General features: G+C 39.6%; 1 protein-coding gene across 12 annotated transcripts in view; it reads right to left on the bottom strand.

Annotated features, from left to right (window-relative positions):
* Nucleotides 1-3,260: 3,260 nt before the first annotated feature.
* The window catches only part of ENOX1 (ecto-NOX disulfide-thiol exchanger 1), a 612,333-nt gene continuing 606,069 nt past the window's right edge, over nucleotides 3,261-9,524 (bottom strand). For 10 of the 12 annotated variants that reach the window (XM_059902643.1, XM_059902648.1, XM_059902652.1 and 7 more), the window contains one exon: nucleotides 3,262-4,190. In XM_059902643.1, the coding sequence (XP_059758626.1) occupies nucleotides 4,059-4,190 (132 nt within the window). In that variant the 3' untranslated portion in view covers nucleotides 3,262-4,058. Of the gene's footprint in view, nucleotides 4,191-9,524 lie in introns of all 12 variants that reach the window. The other 2 variants (XM_059902651.1, XM_059902650.1) reach the window with 1 other exon arrangement.

The following is a 9,524-nucleotide window of genomic DNA, read 5'->3' as shown; positions in this document are numbered from 1 at the left end:
ATTACTGGACCTAATATCTCAATATGTTCTGATTCAGCAAATTCAGAAAATTCCTGTGTGGTCTTTGCTTTCATGCATTGGGTTCATTCAGTCGATAAATACTTAAAAGTCATGGTATGTCGTGTCAGTCTGAGGGACTAGAGGGGTGAGTGAGGGAGGTCTCCAGCCTGCAGGACATGGGAGAGACAGCTGCATTCATACATGGTTAACACACAGCGTTAGGGCTGCAGTAGAAATATACTGAAGTAGTAGTGGGAACACAGGAGAGGAGATTCCTGAGGGGATCAGGGCTTCATAGAAGAGTTAATAATTGACCTGGGTTTGAACTTTAAGAAGGAATTGGGTTGCTTTTTGTATTTCAGTAGTATGTAGTGCATTATCACTCACGTTGTCTGTCTTGGAATCTTGGATCTAAAATATTTGCAGCCTTTTCAAATGCTTTGTAATGTTTCCTTTTGTGTCTAAGCAAACTGGTCTCTGGAGGCAGGAAAACATCTTGGTTCCTTCTCTGTCCTGCTTTCTAAATATTTATAAGTAAAACCACTTTGAGAAATAATTCAAAGTAAGCGAGACATGCTTGGATCCCTCAAAGAACTTGCGGTCTAATAGGGAGATGAGGCAAAGACAGCTGGGCAGTAAATGCCTTAAGAAATAGTCAATGTGCGATGGCCATGCAGAGGCCGGAGAAATGACTTCTGGGGAATGGAGAAAAGCTTCACGGCTGAGGAGGGTCTTTGTGTTTTCCTCTTAAGGCTGTGTAGAATTTTGACAACTAGATGTGAGTAAGGTCTCTTCCTTCAGATAGAAAGATATGAGCAAAAGCAGAAAGGCAAAAAATGTTAGCCCTACTCAGGGGAGCAGTGAAAAAGCCAGCCAGAAAGCCCTGTTGGGGCCAGGGTACAAGGATGTCCAAACTTTCAATGCTCTGCTTATTCTCAGAATCCAAGAACAATGATTTGTTATTGGGTAGATTTAGGAGAGAAAGGCCAGGGTTTTCCCACTTGTACGCACGTGCAGGGGATGGTGGAGGATAAAGGAGTAAAAGCGGTGATCCGAAGGTACTGCATGGGCCTCGGGCTCACAGGAGGAGTGGGGATAGACTGAACTAGAAGCATGATGTAGTGAAAAGAAGAACGTGTTTTGGAGTCATTGGGTCCTGGTTTCAAATCCCATATTCAGAATTTTCTAACTGTGCGAATTGGGCCAAATTGTTAGAACTTCTGAGCCTCATTCTCCTTGTGTGACCAATGAGGACAATAATACTATCCTTGTATAGGGTCATCCCGAAGATTAGGGAGGATGGGGTGACAGACATATGTAGACGGCCCTCAAAGGTACCAATGTTAGTTCCTTCCCCAGGTGATCTCTAAAGTCCCATCTGAAACCAGAATGTGGGTGAAATAATTTAGAAGTTTTTTTTTTTTTTCCTGCAAAAATAAGTTATTTGCACAACTGAAGAAGTTAGGAAGTGGTGTCTTTTTGTCAGATCTAAAATAAGGTCGCACCAACTCCTTTTCCTAATCAGAGCTCTAAGCTAGGTTTACCCTGTGCAGTGTATCCTTCGGCTAAAGTGACTACAGGCAATGCTTTAAAGTATGAATGCACATTTGAAAACATCTACCAGACTTTCAATTTGCAGGTAGTCTAGATTGTGGTACCTCCCCTTGTGTCCCTACTTTATAACTGCCACTTCACAGAATTCGTTTTTTCTAATTATTTTTCAGGTCAACCTCTTAGGTCTTCTATTTTACAGTAATGTTATCTGTAAATGAGGTCATCTCCTTTCCGATTGTTGTATCCTTGTGTCTCCTGACTTTTTTTTTTTTGAAGTCTTAAAATGTTCTCTCATGTTTTATTTGATATTTTTTTCTCTTTCTCTTTTTTTTTTTTTTAACAAATTGACACTGTGTACAAAGAGTTCAAGTGGCCAGTAAAACTATTGCTTTAAAATTGTTGGCTTTACGTAACAGAGGTATAGTTTGAATTCACATCAGAGCTTTCCAAAATGGCAATAGTACAAGCATATGACTTTCTCTAATATCCAAAACCTGTTCTGGCTTTCCTTTGGCTAAGGAATAGAAAACTAGACAGCCTTCTAAAGCTGCCACAATTTCCTAAAATGCTTTGATAAAAGTTGGCATGCTTCATTTCTCTTGCTTACCCTGGTAACACTGGACTAAACAGAAAATTAAGAGAATTCAGTCAATAGTAACTTAAACAGTAGCTAGCTCGCTCTGGATAAATGTGTCAGGATGATGGTGGTAGTGGGCATTAACAGGTGGTAATGGGAAGGCCTCTAGTATTTCAACATTTAACATGACACTGATATTTAGTTTGCATCCCATAGCTCTGTTGTCACATCTTTCCTGTTACGTGGCTCACATCATATAGACACTTTTGGGAAAATGTCTTTTCCCCATTGAACTATGAGCTCATTGGGGGCGGAAGGGGGTGGGTCCTTTCTTACTCAGCTCCATATTCATGGTTTTAGCACTGAGCCTGAACATAACATATGTGTACATATTTATGGGAGGCATGAATAAGAACCTTAATTTATCAGGGCTCAGTAAAAAGAGCCTGAGGACAATAATGTCCAATAGGGAATTATGAATGTCTTTTCAGAATTTCAAAGAACATTCACTGTTCAGCTGTCTTCCTAAAAAATGTTTCATTTAAAATTAATATCTTGAATACTTGTCTTTTTAAAATAATTTTTATGTAAGGAAGCAGGAAGGAGATAACAATTTAAAGCCCTATTCTACTTGTAATTAAAGAAGGGAAGCCCAAATTCTCTCTAAACCGTTGGTCCAAGTGTGAATTCTTTAATTCCTTTTCTAACTTGTATGTATTCCAGAAAACATACAAATAAGTAAATCCAGGAATTAATAATATTAACTAATTGGCTACTTTGTTCCTATGCATGAGGACACAAAACAACGGTAAAATTTATGTTGATTACATTTGGATGTCATATCATCTTGGTATTTTCAAATACAATCTATCTATTCTAATGCTGTATAATATCCTTTTCTTAGTACTTTCCACTTTATGATTTTTATATATTCCTGTTTGAAATAACGTTTTGTCTCAATGTCACTCACTCATGCATTTACTTAATCATTTAAAAATTATGGTCTGTGAGATGGGACTGAATAATGTGAAAAATATTTCTTAAGGAAGAATGAAAATATATCAAAGAACAATTTGCAAAACCAATATGGTAGAAGTCATATTTATTGAAAAAAATTAATATCTTTGCTATAAAATTTGTAACAGGAATATTTACTGAATGTTTATTTTGATGCAGAAACCTGAATTTTATACCAAGTACAAGACAGTAGCACTAGTTTTTCTTTTATTTACATTTTATGAAAATTGTTATGCAGTCCATGTTAAAAGAACTTATGATGGAGAATTGTTACATTAGAAAAATAATACTCTTGGTAAAGCATTCTCAAGGAGTCCAATCACATCTTCTGCCTCTTCAATAAGGCAAAAGTCCCTAGAACAGCATATAACTTAATTTACAAAATACAGTAACTGTTCAGACACATATTCAAGTTTTCTTTTGGTATGATTTTTTTTCTCACTGTAAAATTACTTTTTTTTTCTCTCTCTTTTTTTTTTCTTTACTAAAACAGAAAGACTTTCAGGAAAATGTCATTGAATGATTTCAGCTATAGATTACATATACAACAACAACTCTGTAGCCTAGCAACAACCATTGCCACACCATCATTAACTTTAAATATTTTACTTGGTGAGCTATTCTCAAATGTAGCATATTTTAAGGTTTTTGCCATCATGACTGTGGAATCGTTGGTTTTCATAGCAAACAGATCTGTCACAGTATGAAGCTTTGTTTGTTTTAGGGAACTGGTACACAATTACATTTCCACTCACAAGAGAACGCCACAGATGCAACTAAAGTCAGGCTCTGATGGCTCCATAAAGGTCCTGCGCTGGACCAGCCCCAAACCTCTTGGGCTCACGCTGCACAGCCCTGGCTGGGTTCAGGCGGTTTCATATCCGGAGACTTTGCTGCTCTTCACAGTTAGTTAGGTAGTTTTAATTCCTTCAAAGGCACACAACTTCCACCTTTTTTCCAGCGTTGCTCCCACGCCTGTGAATTCCTGTTTAAACATGCGTGGCAACCTCATCAAAAGCATTTCGATTTCGTTTGCAGATATCTGTTAGAAAGGAAGAAAAGTCACTTTTGGGAAACAAGGCGGCAGGGGGTTGAGTGAAGACATGCTTTCCCAATGAGACAAACATATGTAGTTTCCTACTAGGCTGTAAAGTAATGTTCTTATAAAAGGAGCCCAAGTTCATTAAAGGGCTGAATGTGATTGGCTTCATCATCTCCTGGGCAGCTGGTGGGAAGGGGGCATGAGACAAGTGGGTGGAAAGTTTCAGGTTCACCCTTCATATGGATGACTACCTTACTGACAGCACCATGCCTGAACAGCCCTCCCTAGATAGATAAAAAAGGAGATGGGGTGGGATTTAAGACAGCTCAGAGCAAACTGATCACCACTTGGGGAAAGCTACCACTCCTCTGATACAAAGGGCAGCACTTTTATCTAACTTGGTGAGGGCCAGAGAGCATGTGGGTGGCTTTCTTGCCACCCTAACTTTCTCTTCCTTTAACTTTCACAGGGACCAGAAGACCATAAAGGTTTAGGAATAAAAATGAAACCCAGCACCCACAGCAATAAAATTCTCAATGTCCATCCAGTCATAAAACGCAGGTAGGTTTCTTAAATGCAGCTTTTTTTTCTTCTCCCAACTTTTATTACATATATTTTTATACCAGTAATTCATTTTTTCTTAAATAAAGAACAAAACAACCACAACCCTTTTACTCTAATGCAGCCATTGCTCTTTTTTGTGTGTGTTTGCATCCTAATCCACGCATATATAAAGGGATCTCAAATAGCAAGTTGACTGAGATCCTGGAAATGGAGGTCTGACATTTCTGTTTAAATTCCATATCATACTATTGTTATGATCTAAATGAGCCTAACAAGATAGTTTCTCTAAGTAAGTCTCAACAAGTGGGGATGACAACATTTAGTAAGGATGTGTGAAGACTACTGGCTTAGCACAGATTTGGGCACATAGAAATGTTCAGTGAATAAGACCTCAGTATTTTTCATGGTACAATCACTGTATGGATATCATTTTAGAGTCTGTACTTTACTTTCCATTTAACAATTAAGAGAGACCAGGGACTTCCCTGGTGGTCCAGTGGTTAAGAGTCTGCATTTCCAATGCAGGGGGTGTGGGTTCGACCCCTGGTCAGGGAACAATGATCCCACACACATGCCATGTGGCCAAAAAAAAACCCCAATTAAGAGAGACCAAACAACTGATACCACAGAAATACAAAAAACCGTAAAAGAATACTATGAACAATTATATACCAACAAATTGGACAACCAAGAAGAAATGGACAAGTGTCTAGAAACATACAACCCACCAAAACTGAATCAAGAAGAAACAGATATTTCGAACAGACTGATCACTAGGAATGAAATAGAATCTGTAATTAAAAAAAAGGAAAAAAAGCCTCCCTGCAAACAAAAGTCCAGGACCAGATGGCTTCACTGGGCAATTCTACCAGACATACAAAGAAGAACTTATACTGATCTTTCTCAAACTCTTCCAAAAGATTGAAGAAGGAATACTCCCAAAGTCATTCTATGAAGCCACCATCACCCTGATACCAAAACCAGACAAACAAACAATATAAAAAAAGAAAATTACAGGCCAACATCTTTGATGAACAGAGATGCAAAAATTCTCAACAAAATACTAGCAAACTGGGTCAGAAGACTAGATGTATGGCAAGGTGAGAAGGACTCATCTTGCCGTGGCTGGCTTTGAAGACAGAGGTAGGGAGCCATGATTCAGGGAACACAGACAGCTTCTAGAAGCTGGACAAGGACTCCTGCCAATGTTGCTGAGGCATCCTGCATCACTCAGAATCCAGTTGGTCAGTTACCCAGTTGGTGCTGAAGGAAGTTCTGTTATGGATGCACAATTAGACTTCCTTATTACTACTGTGAAGGGGTGCTCTTGAGCCTGTTGATATGGCACTGGTTTGTAAAAAAATCTATCAATCAGTAATTAAGAGTATGTACATCATGAAGATGGCAGAATAGAAGGACCTTGAGCTCACCTCCTGACATGAGCACACCAAAATCACAACTAACTGCTGAACAACCATTGATAAAAAAGACTGGAACCTACCAAAAAAGATATTCTAATCCAAAGACATAAAGAAGAAACTCAGCGAGATGGTAGAAGGGGCACACTTGTGAAATAATCAAATCCCATATCCCCTGGGTGGGCGACCCACAAACTGGAGAACAATTATATCGCAGAAGTTCTCCCACAGGAGTGAGAGTTCTGAGCTCCATGTCAGACTCCCCAGCCTGGGGGTCTGGCATTGGGAGGAGGACTGCCCAGAGCATTTGGCTTTGAAGGCCAGCGGGGCTTGAGTGCAGGAGCTTCACAGGACCAGAGGAAACAGAGACTCCATTCATTGGAGGGCCCACACGATTTCTTGTGTGCACCAAGACCCAGGGCGAAAGCAGTGACTCCATAGGAGCCTGGGTCAGACCTACCTGCTGGTCTCGCAGGGTCTCCTGGGGAGGCAGGGGGCAGCTGTGGCTCACTGTGGGGACAAGGACACTGGTGGAAGAGGTACTGGGGAATATTCATTGGCATGAGCTCTCCTGGAGGCTGCCATTTTGGCACCAAGACCTGGCCCCAACAGCCTGTAGGCTTCAGTGCTGGGATGCCTCAGGTGAAATGACCAATATGGCGGGAACAGAGCCCCACCCATCAGTGGACAGGCTGTCTAAAGACTTCCTGAGCCCACAGCCACCTCTAGACACGCCCCTTGACATGGCCCTGCCCAGCAGAGGGCCAAGACCCAGCCCCCCCCCACCACGAGTGGGAAAGCATCAGCCCTTCCCACCAGGAAGCCTGCACAAGCCTCTAGGCCAGCCCCACCCACCAGGGGGCAGACATGAGAAGCAAGAGAACTAGGATCCAGCAGCATGTGGAACCAAGTCAGCAAATGCAGATCAGAACCTACCCTGGGACCAGCTGGTCCCTGGCCCTTGGGTGACAAGAGGGGAGTGTACTGCTGGGACACATAGGACATCCCCTACAGAGGGCCACTTCCCAAGGTTAAGAAACATAACTAATCTTCCACATACATAAACATACAAATCGAAATTTAGACAAAATGAGATGGCAGAGGAATATGTTTCAGATGAAGGAACAACATAAAACCCCAGAAGAACAACTAAGTGACATGGAGACAGGCAATCTAACCGAGAAAGAATTCAGAGTAATGATTGCAAGGATGATCCAAGAACTCAGGAAAAGAATGGATGCACAGAGCAAGAAGTTACACGTTTTTAATAAAGAGTTAGAAAATGTAAAGAGCAACCAAACAGAGTTGAAAAATACAATAACTGAAATGAAAAACACTAGAAGGAATCAATAGCAGAATAAATGAAACAGAAGAATGGATAAGTGAGCTGGAGGACACAGTGGTGGAAATCATTGCCACAGAAAAGAATAAAGAAAAAATAATGAAATCAGGACAGTTTAAGAGACCTCTGGGACAACATCAAATGCACCAACATTCTCATTATAGGGGTCCCAGAAGGAGAAGAGAGAGAGAAGGGGCCTGAGAAGATATTTGAAGCGATAAAAGCTGAAAACTTCCCTAACATGGGAAAGGAAACAGTCACCCAAGTCCAGGAAGAGTGTCTCAGGCAGGACAAACCCAAGGAGGAACATGCCAAGAAACACAGTAATCAAATTGACAAAAATTAAAGACAAAGAAAAAATATTAAATTGACAAGAGAAAAGCAACAAATAACATACAAAGGAATCCCCATAAGGTCATCAGCTGATTTTTCAGCAGAAACGTTACAGGCCAGAAGGGAGTGGCACAATAGAATTAATGTGATGAAAGGGAAAAACCTACAACCAAGAATACTCTACCCAGCAAGGCTCTCACTTCAGATTTGACACAGGAATCCAAAGCTTTACAGACAAGCAAACACTAGAAGAATTTAGCACCACCAAAGCAGCTTTACAAGAAATGCTAAAGGAACTTCTCCAGGTGGAAAGGAAAATGCCACAACTAGAAACAAGAAAATTATAAAATGGGAAAGCTCACTGGTAATGGCAAACATACAGTAAAGGTAGGAAATCATCTACACACAAATATGATATCTAAGCCAGTAATCATGAGGAGAGTACAAATGTAGGATATTTGAAACACATTTGGAATTAAGAGATCAGCGACTTAAAACAATTATGTACATATATATAGACTACTATATCAAAACCTCATAGTAACTGCAAACAAAAAAATCTATAGTAGATACACACACAAAAAAGAAAAAGGAGTCCAAACAACACTAAAGACAGTCATCAAATCACAAGAAAACAAAAGAAGGAAGAAAAAAGACCTACAAAACCAATCCAAAACAATTAACAAAATGGCAATAAGAACATACATGTTGATAACTACCATATGTAAACGAATTAAATGTCCCAACCAAAAGACACAGACTGGCTGAATGAATACAAAAACAAGATCTGTATATGAGCTGTCTACAAGAGATCCATTTCAGACCTAGAGACTCATGCAGACTGAAAATGAGGGGAGGGAAAAAAGGTATTCCCAAATGGAAATCAAAAGAAAGCTGGAGTAGCAATACTCACAGAAGACAAAACAGAGTTTAAAATAAATACTGTTACAAGAAACAAAGAAGGACACTACATAGTGATCAAGGGATCAATCCAAGAAGAAGATATAAGAATTGTAAATATATTTGCACCCAACATAGGAGCACCTAAATATATAAGGCAAATACTAACAGCCATAAAAGAAGAAATCAACAGTAACAGTGGGGGACTTTTCATCAATGGACAGATCATCCAAACAGAAAGTCAATAATGAAATACAGGCCTTAAATGACACATTAGACCTGATGGACTGAATTGATATTTATAGAGGATTCCATTCAAAAGCATCAGAATACACTTTCTTCTCAAGTGCACATGGAACATTCTCCAAGATTGATCACATGTTGGGCCACAAAGCAAGCCTCGGTAAATTTAAGAAAAACTGAAATCATATCAAGCATCTTTTCTAAGCACAGCGCTATGAGATTAGAAATCAACTACATGAAAAAACCCTGCAAGAAACATATAAACACGTGGAGGCTAAACAAGATGCTACTAAACAACCAATGGATCACTGAAGAAATCAAAGAGGAAATTAAAAAAATACCTAGAGACAAGTGAAAGCAAAAACTACATTCTAAACCCTATGGAACACAGCAAAAAGAATTTTAAGAGGGAAGTTTATAGTGATACAAGCTTATCTCAGGGAACAACAAAAAAAATCTCAAATAAACAACCTAACCTTACACCCAAAGCAACTAGAGAAGGAGGAACAAACAAAACCCAAAGTTAGTAGAAGG

The sequence above is a fragment of the Balaenoptera ricei genome, chromosome 18 (assembly GCF_028023285.1).
Source record: "Balaenoptera ricei isolate mBalRic1 chromosome 18, mBalRic1.hap2, whole genome shotgun sequence".
In the NCBI taxonomy this organism is placed as follows: Eukaryota; Metazoa; Chordata; class Mammalia; order Artiodactyla; family Balaenopteridae; genus Balaenoptera; species Balaenoptera ricei.
The sequence above is the reverse complement of the archived record's forward strand: the minus strand, read 5'-3'. Positions and strand labels throughout refer to the sequence as shown.